Source organism: Molothrus aeneus, chromosome 15 (assembly GCF_037042795.1).
Source record: "Molothrus aeneus isolate 106 chromosome 15, BPBGC_Maene_1.0, whole genome shotgun sequence".
In the NCBI taxonomy this organism is placed as follows: domain Eukaryota; kingdom Metazoa; phylum Chordata; class Aves; order Passeriformes; family Icteridae; genus Molothrus; species Molothrus aeneus.
In genome coordinates, this window is record NC_089660.1 from 14,028,634 (window position 1) to 14,049,597 (window position 20,964).

The following is a 20,964-nucleotide window of genomic DNA, read 5'->3' on the forward strand; positions in this document are numbered from 1 at the left end:
GTCTTAGACTGATCCTTGGCAGCTCTGCCACCTGGAGTGATGAGCCAGGTCTCTGCTTTTGTTCTTGCTGGGCATGCAGGTTTAGCTTCCAGGTGCTTTTGCTCTCTCTATGTGTATGGTGCTAGAGTGCGAGTGAGAGGATGATTATTATTTTTTATTTAAACCTCAAAGGTTTTTCTTCAAAATTTCTTGTTCCTGAATTCTCAAGTCTTAAAGAATATAAATACACTATCCTGAATTACTAGATATTAGTGTTAAATGAACCCTATAAATTCTGACAAGCTTAGTGTTTGAAAATCAAGCATAATAGAGAAGAACTTTGAAAATATGCTTAAATGTTGAGGGAGAGGAAAGCAAACACACAAAATTAATACCTGTAAGTGCTCTGCAAAATATAATTTGTTGATACACAAATTGCTATTGGGAAAAAAAAAAAACCAAAGTCAGTTTCAAACTAGAAAAGAAAAGCAGAAAAACCAGCAAACAGGCACAAATTGACTAGCCCAAATTTCTCCTCTGAGACACATGCACTCAACTTCTGCGTGGATCCCCACATTTCTAATTAAACGGGCTTCTACTTATTCCTTTGCTGGAGGCATTTTGTTTGATTAACAGAAGGAAAGGTTAATCATATAAATTTGCCATCTCACAGTGTTGTGAAGCAGCAGAGAGAAGGTTTCCCCTTGTTTCCCCTGCTCAGCTCTGCTCAGTGCAATGCAGACACAGAGTTTTCCCCTCAGGCCCCTGACACACTTTTCTCCACTCATTCCTGGTGGAAGGGGAACGTTCCTCGTGTTTGTGACTGCAGCTGTCTTAGTGGAAGTTTGCAGATCACCTCATGGGTGTGGGAGCTGTGCAGGAGATTCTCAGCCTCCACCAGGGATGGAGCAGACCTGCAAATCCCTGCCCCGTTAGGAAGGAGCTCTAATTGCTCCTACCTAACGTGCATCCGTGATTAAAACACAGTTATTAATGAAACCATGGTGTGCTTGGAAGCAGATGGATCACAGGTATTTTTTAATACCATGTTAATAAGATCTTTTATAATTCCCTGTCTGAATTTACCTGGTAATTATAAAGTAGCAACTATAATTTTCTTGGACAGACTATTAGTTGTGATTTTTTTATCTCTCTGTTGTAAGGGCTGGTTCACACTTGAAGCAGCAGGCTTTCATCTCTGCAAGTGACCTACATTTATGGTTATGCTCACAATAAAATAAAAAAGGCAACTTTGAATAGACACACTGAGAGTATAAAACACAAAAGTCTGATTCTCCTCTGTGACTTGTTTGCATTGTGGGGCTTTGAAATTCACTTAATCTTTATGCACTCTTGGCTTTCGGGGCTGGTCCAGCAGAATCTGGTGCCTGTGCAGGGAGTGGGAATTGCTGAGAGCACAAACACATCCTGAGCTGTTCTCTGCTGTCCCAGCCCCAGCACAGCTGCCTCTGCTCAGTGGGGCAGTGGGGATAAGCTGCACTTGGGCAGGGTTTGAGGCTTGTGAATAATTTTTCAGTTTCATTTGCCATCCTTAAGGGAAAAAACATTTGGTTGCTTGAGATTATACTGAAAAAGCCTTTTGAAATGTTTGTTTTGGTAAGACAAGTTGTGAGTGAATAAATCATTTGATCCCACATAAATTTCTTTTATATTTTCCAAGGATTCTTAACCATTCTGTAGAGATAAATTTGAGCAGTTTATTTGCAAAACATCCTTTTCAGGTTCATGGTATTTAACATACCACGGGTTTTAAGGTATTTTTTGTTTGTTTTTGTGAGCTATTTTGACATAATAGAAACAAAACTTGCAAATTCAGCATGAATATGAAATCTGGCAGCTGCCCTCTTCACAGAAAAGGTCTCCTGATTTTAGTTACTATTCTTAGATACCTGCTTAGACATTAGCCATAGGATGTCCAGGGGAAGATGGTGTTAGGAAAGATGTCTTGCTCCCCTGCTGCTTTTGTCAAAAATACAGAGGTTAAACTCTGCATAGATTGCGTGCTGAGAGATTTCCAGGGCTTGGGCTAGATGGATTCTGGGGGTGGTGGGGGATGCTTTTTGTTTTCTTGGGGCTTCAGAATGCACATGTGAATCACTCACATCTAAATGGATTCTGAGGTTATCTGAGTGGTGGCTCCAGCACTGTAAATGGCAGTTTCTGTGACAAGTGTTTTGTCTCTCCTATTGCTAAGATTTAGTCTTTGAACAGAGTGTGTGGCCACTGCTGGGCCATTTGTAACCACTATAATCACTTTGAATTGGATGCAAAATATCTGATAATCTCGTGTGGATCTGACACTGCAGAAGAGAACAATTCTAAGGGTGTCCATAATATTTTTTTTTTCCTGCCTCCAAATTGACAGTGAATCCTCTCAAACACCTTTTGACATAACTGGAAACACTGTTCTCTGTGGTATATAGGTTTACATACATCCTGTGTAGGCAGAAAGATGCAAAGAAAAGGAAAGCAGCAGCTTGGTGGGCTTTATCCCTCATCACTGCTCTACTGTACTGAGAGTGCCACAGGGATAATGTGATGAGAGTATGCCGGTAGCTGTGTTTATACAAGGTGAAGATGCACATAAATCCACTGGCTGAATGATTCAGACCTGTCAAGTCTCATGCATTATGCACAGGACTTATTCAATTAGCCCTGCCACAGTGCCTATAACTCAGGCACTTGTGCAGGGCGTGCTTGGCCTCCCTCCCGCTGCTCAGCTCGAGTTGCAGGTGCAGCTGCACAGCCTCTGACACGGACACACGGACCTGTCCCTGGCACAGGGATGGCTGGAGAGCCCGTGGCTGTGAGCAGGCAAGCCTTCCCTGCCCGGGGCTGTGCAGGGCTTGGGGCAGTGGGGTCAAAAATCTGCGAGGTGAAAGGATTGGCACAGCCCTGCCTTGGTCAGGGAAGCTCGATCTACAAAATGAAGATAGAGGCTCTATAATGGCTCCGCAGTGAAAGAGAGTAGGGGCAGGTTGGGTGTTGGGAAGAAATTCATCCCTGTGAGGGTGGTAAGGCCCTGGCACAGGTTGCCCAGATGAACTGGGGATGCCCCAGCTCTGGAAGTGTTCAAGGTGAGGTTGGACAAGGCTTGGAGCAACCTGGGACAGTGGAAGGTGTCCCTGCCCAAGGCAGGGAATTGGAGCTGGATGATCTTGCAGGTTCCTTTCAGCCCAAACCATTCTGTGATTCTATTATCCTAATGTATTGATTTAAATAAGTTGTACTAAACACAGAATAATTGCATTACCAAGTCACTACTTTACAGAGGGCTAAAGCCAATTTTATAATCAACATATAAATTACCACCTATAATTTAAACTCTGAGCTGGTACTTGCAGCAAGTGCTTTGTTTCCCGAGATGTGTCCCGCACACTGTGGGAGTGGGGAACACGGCCGGCTCTGCCCAGAGCTGTGAGCATTTTGCTTTTGTATTTCAGTGCCACACAGATGCGCGTGAATCACCAGGGATCGCTTTTGTTTATTTACTATGGGGGGAAGGGGGTGGTTTTTTGCCGCTCCTGCCGGTTCTTTTAGCACATCCCCATCTCTGCGAGCCGAGTGGCACGGGGTGGTGTTCCCGCGGGGCGCTCGGGTGTCCGCGGCCGCGCTGACCGCTGTGTGTGTCCCTGTGTCCGCTGTCTGTGTCCCTGTGTCCGCGCTGACCGCTGTCTGTCCCTGTGTCCGCAGCCATGCACCTGCTGGGCCTCAACTGGCAGCTGCAGCCGGCCGAGCCGCCGACCTTCAGCAACGGCCTGCGCCCGCCCGGCGACGACGGCCCGCCCGCGCCCCCTGCCGGCAGAGGTGGGTCTGCGCCGCGCCCCCTCACGAACCGGCCCGGCCCGGCCCGGTCGGACGGCCACAAACTGCCCCGAACCTCAGCTGAGCTGCCATAAACTGCCCCAACACGCCACCGAACTGCCGCAAACTGCCCCAGCTGAACCGCCACGAACAGCCCCAAACCCCAGCTGAACTGCCCCAAAACCCCAGCTGAACTGCCCCAAACCCCAGCTGAATCACCACAAACCACCCCAAATCCCACCCAAACAGCCACGAACCACCCCAAACACCAGCTGAACTGCTACAAACTGCCCCAAACACCAGGCTGAACTGCCCCAAACCCCAGCTGAACGGCCATAAACTGCCCCAAAACCCCAGCTAAACTGCCTCAAACCACCCAAAACGCCACCCGAACTGCCCCAAAACCTGAACCACCACAGTGCCCCAAACCCCCAGCTGAACTGCCACGAAGTGCCCCAGAATGCCACCTGAACCGCCACAAAGTGCCCCAAAACCCCGCCAAACCACCCCAAAATGCTGCCAGACCCCTACAATCCTCCCCAAAATGCTGGCCAACAGCCCCAAAACACCACCAAACCCCCAGAGATTGCCCCAAAGCGCTGCCAAACCACCCCAAAATGCCACCCATCGTCTCCCTCCCGTGGCTCTCAGCACGCCCCATGCTCACACTAAATCCTGCAGGTTCTGGTCTATCACCAGTAAAGTTGTGCTGCCGAGGACACTGGGGAAGTGCTCTCACAAATGTGCTGTGTTTACTGGCTACTGTGCTCTTTTTCCAGGCGTAGCTTAGGGATCCCAAAGAAAGAGGAGGCTGAGGGAGCTGGGGCTGTTCAGCTTGCAGAGGTGGTGACTGAGAGGGAGCTCATTGATTGTGTAAATATCTGCACGTAGGGCTCAGAGCATGGACCAGGCTCTTCCCAGTGGTTCCTGCCAGCAGAACAGGAGGCAGCGGGCAGGAACTGATGCTCAGGAAGCTCCACGTGACCATGAGGCAGAACTCCTGTGCAGGGACCAAGCACTGGATCATACTGGCCCAATCTCCCTCACTGGGGATATTCCAGAACATTCAGGACACAATCCTGTGCCCTGTGCTCTAGGATGACCCTTCTGGAGCACGGGGGCTGGACCACATTGACCTACTGTGATCCTTTCCAACCTGATCTGTTCTGGGATTCTGTGAAAAGCTTTAGTAGAAGCAAGCATTGTACTGCTTGAGAGAATTCAAGAACTGGCTTGCAGCCAGGACCACATCCCTGGTTCTTCTTTCTCAGTGAATTCTAATAGCAAACACCAAGGACAGCAGAATTTGACCCATGGTAAATGGTCTGTCCTGTGATATTAATGTGAGAAATTAGACAACAAATAGGTTTTTTTTGTCTTAAAGAAAAACTGTGTTCCAGAGGAGGATGACAGAGACATGGCAGGTGAAAGAAAAAATAAGTAAAACCTAGAACCAGAAACACTTTATTAAACTAAGAAAACCTGTGTTAAAAACACAGAGAAGTTACATGTCACAAAAAGGATTTTAATAATTTAAATGGAATGTTTTTTACTGGTGAGGTTCAGAGGTTTTCTTTGCTACATCACAGTAAGGTCTTCTCTGGTTATTATAAAAATTATGGGGAGAAGGCAGAACAGAATGTTACAATCAGACAAAGCACCTCCCACGCTTTAGTGGGCTGGGATGGTGGATGGCATGACTGGAACAGGAGAAGTCTGAGCACTTGATTTTTGTCAGCTGAAGAATTCTGTTCAGAGGCTGAGCACTGCCTTGCACTCAGGACCTGTGTCTCATGTGAAACTTGGTAATTGCCAAAGCAAGTGTTGGAAGCAAATGCTGACACAGGATACTTGAATTGGGAAAACAATCAGTTAAAATAGGCTTGGGAAAGGAAACTGAATTGTTCTTTTATGAGCTTGATCATTTAATGGATTTGCTTCTTTTTTTCCATAAATGCTGCTGCACCTCAGCTTCTCCATGTTTTCCACTGTGGATCTAGTTTTTACTTCCTCCTTCTCATGAAATCCTACATCCTGATAGTGCCAAAAACCTGAAAATTTTTAGACAAGTGTTCATTGGTTTGGCTTTCATCTCTGACTGGCTGTAGGTCAAAGTGCATGAGCAGCACATCCCTGAGTGCAAGGCAGAATGTTTTCATTGCTGCTGAACTGCCTCCAGGTTGGGCACAGGTGAGAGACTCTGTGGTTTTGGGCAGGAACCTGAAGAGCTCAGGTCGGCAATTATGGTCATTTAGCAGACAACTGCAGGGCTTTAACACCTTTCCCAATTCCCTCCCTGCAGCTTTTTGTTGCCATCTCTGTGCAAATATAGAGCAGCAGGACTGCAGAATTGGAATGGGCTCACCTGCCTGGGGCACTTCAGTGCAAATTCTGGCAGTTTATCCCAGCCCCACTCTAATTAGCTTTGCACATTTGAAGAGGCTGAGATGCTGTTTTGGGAGTGGTAACCTCCTGTAGAGGAGACAAGGAGACAGAACTGCTGGTTATGTCTTAAACTGCTGCAGTTAGCTTTCCTCAGAGCACGTTGGAAAAGTTTACTTGTTCTTCTGACATTTTGTAGAAGGTTGCTGAAATGCTGATAAGGTGGGGGAAGGAGGAAGAACAATATTTAGGCAAGTAATCTGCCACAGTGGAATAAAATGAATGACAGGTTTGGGTGAACACAAGGAATTTCGAGAAGACAAATTCCTAGAGCAGGGAAAGGTGAAAAGTTTTTCTACCTCACCTTTCTTTTTATGTCCAAGTTAAAATTGCTATCCCAGCAGTTTTTAGGAAAGCCTCTGACAGCTTTTAACACAACAACCATTTCAGGGCTCTGGCTGTGGAGAGTGACCTTTCTATAATTGACACAACTCAGGATGAAGCCATTCTTTTCAAAACACGGGTCTCCCAAAGAAACCTTTAACCCCTACTCTGAGAAGGGCCACTTAAACACAAGCTGTGCCTACTCAGCAAGCAAAGCATTTTAAAGTAGAGCAATTTGAAAGGAGAAAAAAAAAAAAAGCAGGTATTCAATTTGATCTGCCTGTTCCTTATTAAGAGACTAAATTCTGGTAGGAAATAATAAAACTGCAATTTAAGGGGAATGTAAATTACTTTATTACTGCATTTTCCTATCTGAATGGAAACAAAATTCACTATTAAGATAACACAGTTTCAGGTTTTTTGTAATTACACACTACATCTCACTAATAGTGGGTATGTCTGAAAGGAGGAGGCAAGTGCAATGGGCAGAAAAATCCCCAGTGCTGCTTTAAAACTGCAAGTGAAGTCCACCATGCTGTGAAAGTTGTGTTCAAGTAGGGATTTAAATTAGAAGACAAAAATTCCCTTCCTAATACAGATCATAAGGCAGTAACCCTTCATAGTGCATAAAACCTCAAAAATTGATACTGCCTTGGCATTTCTATGGGGATGAGATAGATTATTATGACATTAAAAAACTTTCTGAGAGTAAAGCCCATTTAGCTCTTATATTGCATAAGGATAACGTTAGAATTTGGGTGTAATAAATCTGAATTAAGGGGGAAAGTGGGAGAAAAGAAAAGAGACATGTTTGGGAATAATTGCTTCTTCAAAAAGCAGTGAAATAGATGACCTTATGGGATTTATCTGTATCTAAATTCTATTCATCTATGCCAAAAGTTTTCTAGATTTAAAATTATGTGGTGGGCTAGACACACATTTCCATAAAATCTGTGACCATGTGCTGTTTCCTTTCTATTTGACAGAATACACCTACACTAACCCCAGCTGAAAATCCATATAAAGAATGCTTTGGTGTCAACTTTTTTTGTTTAGGACATATTGTCTTTGATGTGCTCACAAATTTAGCAAATTTTATAGTAATTCAAAAATGACTTAGTACTTTTTATCTTGATTGTTTCCTATAGTAATGCTCTAGAAAGCTGAAAAACACAGCAAGAGATTGTGATCTCTGATTCTAGAACCTCCCATTTTAAAAGACACCAAAAGTAATTGTGGACAATTGTGGAAAGATCACTTTAGGCACAATGAATGCACTGACTAGTTGGAAAAAGTTGATATGAATTTGTGTTTTGATACTCACATAATCCAGGGTTTGCATCTCTTTGGATGAACCAACCTGATCCAAGCTCATGCTCAGTTTGAGGTATTTCACAAAGTCTACCAAGTGTATGTGGATTTCAGACTTTTTTCAAAAATATTGCAGTTATTAAATATTAAAGTACTGAAGTGTCATGAAAAATACTTGTTTCCAGATATCAAATTCAGAATTGCAAATATAATGTCAATAATGAAACGAAGAAAGTTTAATTAGCTGTTAAATTTGGCACCATCTCACTTGCTTGAGCTGAGAGAGAGGAAAACCAGATTTCTACTGATGTAGCAGAAATTGTCCTTGGATGGATGTGGGAAGCTGAGCTCAGCAGTCGTTGTGGAGCTGTACAGGTTGTCTCAGCTCTCTCCAAATGATGCTGAGAGCTCTGCCAGATGCTGCAGCTGCGAGTCACATTTTGGGTTGCACACAAATTGTTTTCTAATAGTTAAGATATTTTATTAGCAATGCAGCACACAGGCAAAGCTAAAGGAGTGACAAAATTCTGAAATGGGAGGATCTGCCATCCTGCCAGAGGGATGAGCTGGGCTTCAGATGCCAACAGAGCAGCTCCTGACTCAGTGCCCGAGGCAGCAGTGCTACCCCCGACTGTGCTCCTGCTGAAACCCACCCAGCACACGGTGCAAGGACTCAGCAGCAGCTGCAGGGAACTCTCTGTCGCCTTGTAAAAGATAAACTCACCCCTCATTAACAATGTAAACAACATGAATCTCCCGGTTCCTGCTATTTCCTGTCAGACGCTTTGAAACAGACGATCAGAATGTAATAACAGTCAGTGTGTTTTAAATGTCACTTCTCTTACCTTCCTTCAGTGTAATCAAGACAAGCCATCATTTTCCAGGTGGATTAATCTTATTAAGTATTTATGTGGCTAATGTAATGTAGATCTTAATTAACACGTTAGCAAGCAGAACTGTTAAGATGGAGGCTATGAAGGCTAGCAGATGTGGTCTTCTAAAAATACAGCAGACTTAAGGGCTATCTCAGAAAAGCAAAGGATTTGGCTAAATTCAACAGAAGAGGAGTTTTAGATTTTTGGGTGTGTTAATGGTGATAGCATGAGTTGCTCTGTTCAAAGTTAGGTGATGAAGTTTGGTAAATGTAGCAGGATGGAATATAAGAAAATAAAGATGGTGTAGAAAGTAATCTCACCCCTAAGGAGTTGCAGCTGGGCCAATTATCAAAGATTAGGAACAGGCCTGACTTTAACAGGCCACAGCTGTAAGCAATGAGCAGAAGATGCTATAAAAGAGTGGGGGGGCTGGGTGAGAGGGGAACTGGAGTCAGTGGCTGCTTTGTGAAGAGGAAAGAGTCAGTGCTCTGAGGAGCTGCCCACGAGAAACACCAAGAAGGTTTGGAACTTTTGTGATAAGGAGACAGCAGTATGGAACCCCTGCAATAAGATGACAACAACTTAATGCTGTGTCCAAGGTTCCAATTTAGAAGTCCTCAGTTCTCACTCAGGCACCAAAGAGATGAACAATCAGAGATGACTGTTGTCCTGATTTAGAAATCCATACTAGTGTGTATTTACTCTTTGAGAAATGCAGTGTACCAACAGATCTTAATTTAATTTTGGTTATAATTTGCTTTTGATTCCAAAAGCAGTGTCTCTTCTGAAGCCATGCTCACATGAATGTGAAGATGTGCCTAAATTTTTAGATGTATCAGGTGTGTTGTATTTTAGTAAAAGCGAACTGCTTCATTTCCCTGCCCATTGATTGGCTGCAGCTGAGCCAGAGGTTTTGTGCAGACACTGCCTTTGAAGATTTTCTTTCCTCTTGTCACAATAGAAATTTAGGATGCTGACTAGACAAACTGAGGTTTTGGTTTTGTACCAGAAGCTGGTTTTCTGGACTTCTGAAAGCTCATACACTCAGAAGCTTCCTTCCTCCTCCTTCCCAAAACAGAGCCCATTGGCACCTCAGCATCTTCAATGTACCTGAAGTTCAAATGTGCCACAGCAGCTCCTGCAGACAAACTCTCATTGCCTGGCTTTTTAGCTCATTGCAGCTGAGGGAATTTGTTTTGCAGTAGCAGTCAATCTATTGTACACATTCCAGAGATAATCTGTTCTCACCTGAGTCCTAGGGCACTTAGGTGATAGTAGATAATTTGAAGTGTAAGTTCATACAGGGAGTTGTCAGTATGGTAACAGTGCATAGCACTGTTTTTTCCACTGAAGATATTTGTATGGAAAAGGCATTTTCTACTTCATTTTATTTGCCTTACTGGAACAATAAGACATGTCTGGCCATATAAGTAGCAAATTTACTTAAGGAAAAAAGTTAAACTATCGTGCAGAACCATAGTAATTCTCACACGGTCTCTTTTGGCAAAAAGTCAGTGGAGTCTATTTTTATATTGAATGGTTTCCTTTACACAGCTGTACCATAAATTTCTTCAGAATTCCAAGTCATCTGTGAAAATCCCTGGCTATATAAAAAGAACAGCAGAAAAATAAGCTAGATAAAAAGATAAGCTATATCTGTAGCAGCGATTTATAAAAAATAGAGAATTACAGGAGAAGAAGGTAAAGAGAATTTAACCAACCCTGGTGATATTTATTCCTTGTATTTAATTTGAGGTTGTCCACATTATCTTGGTAGTTCATTTCAGATCCTCTGGAATGGTTATTCTGCCAGATATTTTTCAAGAGTGCCATCAAGATGCAATTTGCAGTCATCCCCATGATAGAGGCGCACAGCCACAGCACTGGAGTTAATTGCTGTTTAAATGTGATGTCTGTAGTGTGACACTGCTGGTAGCCAGATTTCATTTTTATTTTTAATTTTAGCTACAGTGTAGGATACTGTAGTTATAAATAATCAGGTATATCTGGTTGCAGTGTAAATACAGCTCTGCCTGCATGGCTGACACTGCTTGACATCAGTTAAATTAAAGGCTGACTGGGCATGTCCCATCCACTGCCACCTTGAATCTGACCTCCAACTCACAGATGAGACCTGCTGACAGCTTAGCAGGGGGAGTTTGCATTGCTCTTGTCATGGATTGCCTGTCTGATAGCTTCAAAGGCAAATACACTTGAATGCTAAAAACAGTCTTTTCAAATGTATATGCCAAAATAGTAATTCAGCTGGGTAAATAAAACAGCAGTTTAAATGAATAAGTGTTATTTAGTTGATGAATATATGTTTGACTGAGTGATTGAAATGGCTCCCCTGGGTAAGATGAAGAAGTATGCTTTTAAAACTCTTTTGTAGATGTTTATAGAGAGAAAATGACAGGGGAAAAAAAAAATCAAGTATCTATGGGGTTATGAGATAAACATAGAACTTCACAACAGTCGCCCACAACAGAGAGAATGATCTTGGGATTCATTTGTTCACAGCAGTATGAGTAGTTTGGGTTGGTCTTTCTTCACAGATTTGTCAGTTTGTCACATCTGTACCTTCACTTAAATGCAGTTGATGCTCTTTGAATGTGATCTGCAATGGTCCATCAAATGGAAAAGCTTCTAAAAATAGCTGGAGGGGAGTGAGTCAGGTAGCAAGATACATTCTCTGCATTAGGAGGTGAGGACTGAAGGGAGCTATAAAAAAGCTTGAGTCTCTAGTGACAGGCTTTGCCAGGGAAGCTGTTAGTGCAGAAAAAGGCATTGCAAGTACCAAAGTTAGGATGATGGTCTGCTTTTCAGATTTAAAAAAAATTTCAACCTTAGCCTATTAACTGAGGTAGAGTCAGTGTTCATATCTACTTTGCATTCCTCTCTGTATTTATATCCTGGGAGGAAGGAATATGAAGAGGCCAGTACTGAGACACCTCCTGTAATATTTATATTTACTCTGCCTTACATTATTGCTCTGCCTTCCTCATCCTCAAGGTGAGAACTGTTAATAATTCTGTCATTGTTAACAATTCTGTTTTACAAGTAGGCATCTGAGAGCAGCAAGATCATGACCAACCCAGGTGCATTGACAGTATCAGAGCAAGGAGCAGAACCAAGGTGCTGTCACTGGTTTTGTGTCTCATACCAACAAGGATAATTCAGCAGGAATTTATGAGAGCATGATTCAATAATACGTAATCTTTAGAGTTTATTGATATCTTGTGGGACTTAAGACTTTATAATTTGTTAGCTAAGCTTGCAAATATGAAACCTAGATTTTAGTATAACTTCAAGCATTCCTAAATTTTGTTATTACAGCATTGTAATGTAGCTCCATAAAAACAGGAAGCCATGATTTAAATTCTTAAAAGCAAAAGGAAAGGATCCTTTCAGCATGCCAGAGGTGAGGCAGCAGCTGTTCCTTGCAGATGTGGCACAGGCTGGGTATAGAGCATTCTGAAATATTCTGAGGCACTACAGAAATACAGACTGAAAAGAGTCACCCATCTGCCCCATTCTCTGCTGCAGGTTAAATATATCTTGATCACTTCTGAGAGTTGATCATCTAACGTGCTCTTAAAGTCCTCTGCTGGGGTGAACCCCTGTCACAATTCCCTTCCCAGGGAAATTTTCCTAAGATGTTCCAGGAGGAGTGGTTTGGAGAACTAGAAACCAGGTCATTTGTGTTGTAGACCAAAATAAAAGTGTATCTGTGGGGAGATGCTTCCAAGGACAGTATCAAACTGAACAGAATCATTTCAGTGTTAGGTAAACCTGAATCAAGTCTCTGGGCTCAGTAGTAACTACAAATTCAATTGTCTTATCTGCAGTTTTTACCAATTTTTATTTCACCATGATAACTTCAACATTCTGATGAGAAATTCAAAGGAATTGTCTTCTAGTAATTTTTTGGAGGAAAGTCTGACATCCAATATATTTTTTTACCTTTGCATGCTGAAGTAGTATGAGTGTAACTCTGGTTTTCCCCATGGCTGAAATTTTATTATTTTAGCTTAATTGATATATTTGAGGATCCTTGAGTCCTGAAAAATGCTCTTTTCCACAGAGAAATACAAAGCAGAATTTTGGATATCCAAAGGAAACTGAGGCTAAATTTATCCAGAAATACTAAAACTTTATTTTCATTAGAATTAAATTTATTTACAAAGTTACAATTCTAGAGAATATATGCATAATTAGCAAAAGCCATTGACAGTTTTGGAGTTTCTTTAATAGCCAGTGAAACTATAACTGCCAACAGAGACTATTTTGGCCTCTGTACATTTGCTGCACTGGATAATAATAACAATAATTCCTGGAAATAGCTTTTTCTTTGACTGGTTGGCCATGATATCTTGCTCCTGAAGAAGAATGTTCTTTAGAGTGTGTCAAGGAGCCTTTTTCAGATTAGATACAGTTGATGTTCATTAAAGAATGCTTCCAAGGAAATTATTTACAGCCTCCTTTTTAATATTGAAAAAATATTCATCATTTATTACCATATGTTGGAATTGTGAAATAAATGTAATATCCTCAAAGGAGGTGAAGGTGCCTGCAGTCTTTTGCTGACTTCCCAGCTCTGCCAGTGATAGTATAACATGCCACAGGTGATTTTTGGTGTGTTCTCTGCCCCTGGTTTTCCTCTCCATGTAGGTGGGTAAGAACTAATTTAAATTCTAGTGAGGTGGTGCCTGCCTTCATTTAGATAGGGACCTTGAGATATCCTCTGTTGCAGTAATCCATTAGAAATGAAATCCTGTAGTTTCCATGAAGCAGGATGTGTTTGGATCTGGTTGTTCTCTGTGGCTCTAAGGGCACATTGCTGGACACTCAGCCATTTTTCCTTCCTTTTCAGCCTCTTGTTGCAGCTTCTCCTGCTTTCTCTTTCTCTTTCAGTCATGTTATTGTAGACCCATTAACATAGAAAATGAAAAAATAAACAAGTTTTGAAAAACTGTAGAGCAGTTGGTATTCAGAGCATTCTTTTACCATTTCAAAACACTGCCAACATAGTATCTGTTTCATTATGTACAAGTGTAAGTGCTGCTAACATAGATAATTTAGAATCTATAATTGAAACCGTGCTTTTGCTGCTCTCTCAATTAAAGATAGTCAAGACAGAAAAGCTGTTACGTACTTACCTGATGGAATTATATGTTGTTGTTCTGTGCCATCCCATTACATTGATACAGTTCTGGAATGTATTTCAAGAGTAACTTGCCCTTTATTGAAAATAGCATTACACCATAGCAGAAAAATCCTCATGAAGTAAACAGAAAAACCCCAATGAAGTGAACACTTTTTACAAATGCTGTCAGGTTTTATCAGGGGTACCATCTCACTACCATCACTACCATCCAGTCTATGGTAATAGTGGTGTTAGTGATACCTTTAAATTTCTGTGATTGTCAACAGATATTTTCTGTGGTTGTCTGATTTATTATAGTGTCTTTGTAAGAATTTTTAAATGGATTTCTCACCATGTTGTTTGAGAATACAGAACACAAAACCAAGCATTGCTGTGAATTGTAGCTTAAAAACACTTCTAACTCCATGTTCTGCACTCCATGTTTAAAATATGTGTAGCCTCAGAACCTGTTCAGTTGAGAACAGAAGGGATTTGCACCACATTTTAAGAGTTGACTATTTCATGGGCTGGAAGCCAGAGCACTCAACCAGAAAGGCCTTGTATCTTGTCTTCAATAATGCATGCTAGAAAACCAACAAATGATGGATTTTAACTAACCAGAGCACAAGGGAAGAAGACTTGTAGATAGACCCTGCTTCAGGCAGAGAGAGCTTCAAAGGCATTGCACTGAGCTGTGCTAACTCTGTTTCAAGGAGAAGATGCATGTTAGAGTACAGACATTGTCCTCTAAACCCTTTTGTGAGCATTTCATTTCTTCTGTCAACTCTCTATTCTGTGACCTAAAGTCTATTGGACTACTTCAGTGAAGAAAACAGTAGTAATAAAAATTTGCAATCAGCTCATTTAGATTGAAGTTACCCTTCAGTTCACCTTTCTGGCAATTTTTTATACCCCAGTTGTGTACAAGATGCAACTGAAAAGAGCACAGAGAGATTCACATGTGTTTAATTGACTCTGCTGTTGCTGTTTGATCAGTGAGGAGCAATCACAGAATTAAAGGGTTTGAGGTATGAGAAGATTGCTGATGCTCTATGGGGAAAAAAAAGGTTTGCAGAGTTTTTGCTTTAAATAGAAGGGCCAAATTCTTACATACTGATTGAAACAGCAGGCAGATTGCATCAGAATAAGAAAGTTACCATTTGATTTAAGAGGTGTCACTACCACAGATGTTAATCTTGATTGAATAAAACTGCGTGTATTTAAACCAGTTCTCTCATTTGATTTATATTTGCTTTGTTTTATAGGACCATGGGTCACTAGGAATAGCAGCATAGATAGTGGAGAAACAGAAGTTGGCCACAGGGTCACCCAGGAGGTGCCCCCCGGCGTTTTTTGGAGGTCTCAGATCCATATCAGCCAGCCACAGTTCCTGAAGTTCAACATATCCTTAGGGAAGGATGCTCTTTTTGGTGTTTATATAAGAAGAGGACTCCCACCATCACATGCCCAGGTACTTTATCAATGTGTGTTGTTGGCTTTGAATGTCAAAATGCAAAACTTGGGTCATCTTTGTTAGGTTTATGTTGGAGTTTACAGAATTCAAGTTTAGGGATTTCCTGAATTCCTTCATTTGTCATATTTGACTGAACCACTCTCATCTTAACATTTTTAGGTTGTTCAGCAATGCATTTATAAAATAAATTATGCTTCAGCAATACATTTATATATTATTATAAAAGAATAATGCTTCAGCAATACATTTATAAAATAAATTATGTCTTTGCCATTCAGATGAGGTTTTAATTCTCTGGTATAATCTTGGCACAAACTGGGGTAAAACTATCCAGTTATCTATGAGACAAAACTGATGATTTGAGGACCAAAATCTTTGATTAAACTTGGGAGTAAAGGAGTGAGGAGGTTGATTTGGGTTTATTACCTCTGCTTCTAAGAATTTGTGCAGAAGGAGCTTTGGCTGTGCAAAATTCATCAGCTTTCTGCAGTAAGCTGTTTTCCAGTGTTCTGTGAGTTACTGAATGGGTGTGTTTGAGTGGTAAGAAATCAGGATCAGCAGTGCACAGCCCAAGGAGGGGAGGACGTGGTCAGTTTTCCATGTTAGCATACAGTGTCCTGAAATTTGATACAAAGACTGAAAAAATTGGGAAATTGCTGAGGGCTGCTGACTGATTTTCAGTCATTTCCAGCCATCCAGACAACGCAAAAAATACATCTTCAGAGAATGTGTTCCAGGGTGGGAGCCTTTCTTAAGAATGTTTTGATTTTGGCTGTAAGGCTTCATTCAATATGCTGTCTTGAGGGTGAAATTCTGTCTGTGGATCTTCATCTGTTCCAGTGAGGTCATGGCATAATTCATCCCGCATGTCTCGTTTAATTCAGAATTTTAGAGCTCACTTCCCCTATTCCATCATGAATAAAATGGGAGTTTATTTGAGGAAAACAAACAAAAGTGTAAATCATTACATGAAAATTACTTAGGGCAACCAAAGCTCTGAAGCAATCATCAAAGTTTGCTATAAATACACGTTAATTTTAATTTTTTGACTAAGACGTGAGGGAGGTATGCCTGCATCTTTTACAAGAAATCCAATTGGAAGTAGCTGTAGTACAAAATATTTTCTTTTAATTCAGGATGAACTTTATTTTGCTGTATGATCAGATGTATTTGTTCTAGGTTTCATTAGATGTTCTCATCTGAGAAGGCTGTGATCAGGCAGAGTTTTCTCCCTTCACTCCACCTCACATGAATAGAATAGAAATTTTGTGACCTTTCTGTTAAATTAAATAATGAGAAATATCATCTGTGTTTTCCTGTTGAGCTGAATTCCTCCTCAGGGTACCAGCTTTCCTGTCTTCAGAGGAAGATCTGAACCTCTTCATAAGTGGGGTTAATGAAACACACTGTGTATAAACTAATATAGATCTGGTCTGAATCTGCAATATGAGCCAGCATAAACTTCCCACATTCAGGCAGGGTCTGGGTGCTACAGCAGGAGGTTACATGGCAGTTTTGCCCAGCAATCAAAATTCAGTCAAGCTGCTACCAAGAGAAATTATTTTAGAATAAGAAATGCAAGCTGTTACAGACCTGAGTTAGTGAAAGGAAGCCTTGTTCTGACAGAAAGGAGCACAATACTTTTGTATGAATGAAAACAGTCTGAAGTTGACACCAGACGATATTTTAAAATTGAAATTTAAAATCCTTGTTTCTGTAGGTTAGGGACATGAGCTCTAAAGCAGTGAACAGCTTGACAGTTCATCACTGATCAGTGCTCATATGTCAAGCCGAGTAAAATCCTTTGTGGGAACAAGTCAATAATCAGCAAATTAGGTACATGATTAACCTGAGACAACAAGATGCAGTTCCTGTCTGAGAGCCCTGCTGAGATTTAACCTTCTCAGTATTACTGTTTAGCAAATATTCCAAGTGCCTGGTTTAGTCAGTCAAACTGATGTAGCTGTAAACTTGTCTGGATGCAGCCTGTGTGCCGTGTGCATGGGGAGTGGAGCTCTGAGGAGAGGCAGAAATGCAGTTTTGAGTGGCAAGCAGAGTACAAACAGGAATGCAGTGCTTTTGGGCAAAATCCCTCCAACCTGTGTAGTGCTATGCAGAAATAACAAAATGCACATTGCAGGCTTGAATGATCAATAGGAATTTAGCAAAAGAGAGTCATATTAATAGAATTGATAATGTATAGAAAACGAACTGTAAATATCAAATAATGCATGAAGTGACTCTGCAGAGTTTACAGCGATTGTGGTGTTGCTTCATGCTGGTAGCACATTCCAAATGATGCATGAAATGAGGTAACCTGAGAGGAGCTTCCCTGCAATGTCTGGAGAAGGCAATGTGTGGGGCTGTATTGTTTTCATTTCCAGCAGCGTGGCTTATACTTACAAGTGTTTCATGTCAAAATGAAAACTCTTCTCATTCAGACCAGGAAATGGCTTTATTTGAAAAAATACTTGGAGAGCAGGGGAGCATCAGCATTCCCTTGGTTTTTTAGCAGGTGCTCAGACACTTTTAGGTGCTCGGAGCACCTCAGAGTTGCGTGGTGGGGCTGGCCTGAACTGGCTGGATTGTGGCACATCCAAATGTGGGAGCAAACCGCTTGGTTGGCTGCCATCGTGGGTGTCAGATGTTTCGTGGCTGTGCTTTAATGAATAATTACCAACTGGATTTTACGAAGAACTAATTTTAGAGCACTTTGCAAACAAGTTTCCCTGCCATATGTTTTCCTGGCTGCTTAGATCCTACAGGGCTTTGGCATAAAGGCGAATGCTGGCCGCCACCCCAGGCGTGCTCCCCTTCTCCTGTTGAATATGCATCCCTCATTGAGACAAGAGCTCTAGGAGATCATTCTTTTCAATTCCTAATCTCAAAAACTCCTAGGCATTTTGTGGAGGTATGCAAATTGTTTTAATCCCTGAAGATTATGGCAGCTCTCTGCATTTCCAGTCCTGAGCCCTGCGAGCTCCCTCAGCTCCACAGTGGTCACAGGTGGTTCCTTTCCTCTGTGTGTGGCTGGGCTTGGTGGCTTTGTGCAGTGCTGGAGTCACAGCCATAGGTGTGAAGTTCCCAAACTGTTCTGCTGACTCCCCATAGTTACCAGAAAAAAAAAGCCTTTATTAGCCCATTAATAAAATGCATCAGAGGGTAGAAAGCCCTGAATGAAGAAATTATAAAAACAAATTGCTCAGAAAGAACTTAGCATGAGATTTTAGGTTTGTAAATAAAAGTAAGCAGTAGGATTTCAGTATGCTGGGTAGTAAAAATAAACAAACTCACCTAGAGAGTGAATTTGGAATTTGTTTAGCAATGTAGGCTGGCAAGTCACTTGCTTATATTGGGCTTTAATCATAGTAAGTACTCCCTGCTGCAAAATTGAACTCTGATGTAGTCATTTGGGATTTCTGCTGCATGTTGTTCCTGAGCTGTTTTAGCCATTTTTGTGACTTTCAGTATGAAGCCATAAACTATAAAGGATCATAAAAAAAGAAAACAAAAAAGCCAAAAGTCAGTGAAACTTCCAAATTACTTCCATGATTTAATTTGGTTTGACATGTCCATTCCCTAATTCATGTGATTTAGTGGCCTCTTCCTTAGCAGTTGTGTGTGTGTTAGATTAAGCATTCCACAGTTGCTTTTTAATGATCATGAAATTACTTGCCTCCTTTTCCTAGATGGGTTTTCTAATCTATTCATATATGCCAATAAGTAGGTTTAAAGCACGAGTGATATCTTCAGCACAACGTTATGTAAAAGTAATTAATCATGCAAGGGTGGTAAATCAGAAAATCAACAGGGCCGTGAAAAGCAAAATGGTGATTCAGCCAAGCATGTGAAGAATCTTCTCTGCTTATGAGTTCCCAGTGTCATCTTGGTGACCCTCCAGTCAGGGATTTTCAATTTTGGGGCACAAATACCTCGTCCTTACTGACATACTAAGATTAATATACCTGGGGAACCAGCAGCACATACATTAACTTCCTTCTTTCTTTTTTTTTTTTTTTTCCTCAGTCCTTAGAAATCCAAAGAGGTATAAAAATGTAATATTGTTTTCTGTATCACTTTGCACCAGTACTTCAGCATTCACAGAGTTATCCAGATTCAGTCATTTTGCTTTTGCCTGGGCATTAAACTATTTGTCCTGGTTTGATTAAAGGAGGGGCAATACCACTGCTAACTGTACCAAAGTTAAAATCACCATGCCAAGGGACCTGCTCTCACTAGGTCACACCCCATCATCATGAAAAGAGATTCTGCAGCTAAAACTACTTCAAGCAGCTTCAGGCTGAAAACTCTTCCCCTTCGATCTGGCCAACTGCTGAGCCTTCTCTGCTATTTGAGGTAGAATCAGCATCAAACAGGGGGAGGCAGAGGAACCTGCCAGCACAAGCAGAGAGGAACAGCATGTTGCCAGTGAGAAATGTCAGCTTTTATTGCTGCTTCCCCAGTTGACCCTTTTTTGAACAATTGTTCTGAAGAGCACAATTTCTTTTCCCCAAGATGTTGCCCAAGTAATAACATTTCCCAAGGAGGTGATGAGTCTGTCCTTAACCTCTGACTGTTAGACAATGGCTTTTAGCAATCTTCTCAAATGCCATTGATTTCAGAGATAGATATATGTGTGTTTGGTACCTCACATATGCTGAAAGTTCCTGGCATGCCAGAATTCTCTACATCTCTGGCATGCTTTGCCTGAATTTTACTAATTTATCTGATTTACCTTTTCCCATTGAAATCATATGTGGAAAAAGGCTCAAGTGGATGGCAATCTGATATTGAGTGAAACTTTTTATTCCACTTCTCTTACTTTGTTCCTCATTTAAAAGCATAGAATCATAGGTAGAGTGCATAATGCACTCACTATGATGACAGCTCTCAACATTAGTAGATTGGGGCTCAAATGTCTCCCTGCCATGGATTTCCTTTGTGGAAAGGCTGCAGGTCGGTGTCACTTCCACAGTTTACCAGGAAGACAATAGTTCTGGCAGACATTTCCCTTTGTTGTAAGGCTCAGCATACCAGGGCTCTGTAATGCTGGTACATAAGAGGTTTTCAGCTAGAAAGGTGAGGCTTTATACCCCAGTTTTGGGTAGATGTGATGACGCTAGAGTGTTAAATTTGTCTGTCTTCCACTAATAGGGAGAATCTTCATTATTTTATCACAAATTGTGAATAATTTACTAGGGCTCATAGATCCTGAGTGGAATACAGTGTGCAAGACAGTGTGTGTGTCCTTCTCTGGATGTTTATTCTATTTGGGAGGCAAGGTTACAGTTTTCAGCTTAAACTGAAAGTAGGGGAAGGTGGATGTTTTCTCATAGCTGTTGTGGGCACAGCCTGGAAGTGTTAGAGATAACAGAGGGAAATGTAATGAAGCTACTGGCAAGCAAGCACATACTATTACTGTATTTTATTGAACACATGCATCTTTCTTTAGACATGTCTATTTATCTCTACCTACTCCTACACAGATAAATGTGTCTAAAACAAGATGTGTTCTCATAGGGGACTTGTTATACAGCTATCAAAAGATTAGATAGATTGTTTTTGGTGTTTCTTAAGGGCTTCCCTTA

General features: G+C 41.4%; 1 protein-coding gene across 1 annotated transcript in view; it reads left to right on the forward strand.

Annotated features, from left to right (window-relative positions):
• Positions 1-20,964, forward strand: part of TENM2 (teneurin transmembrane protein 2) — a 619,525-nt gene that overhangs the window by 488,702 nt on the left and 109,859 nt on the right. Inside the window, exons 9-10 of the mRNA XM_066560474.1 lie at positions 3,694-3,807; positions 15,168-15,373. Of these exons, the coding sequence (XP_066416571.1) occupies positions 3,694-3,807; positions 15,168-15,373 (320 nt within the window). The remainder of the gene's footprint in view (positions 1-3,693; positions 3,808-15,167; positions 15,374-20,964) is intronic.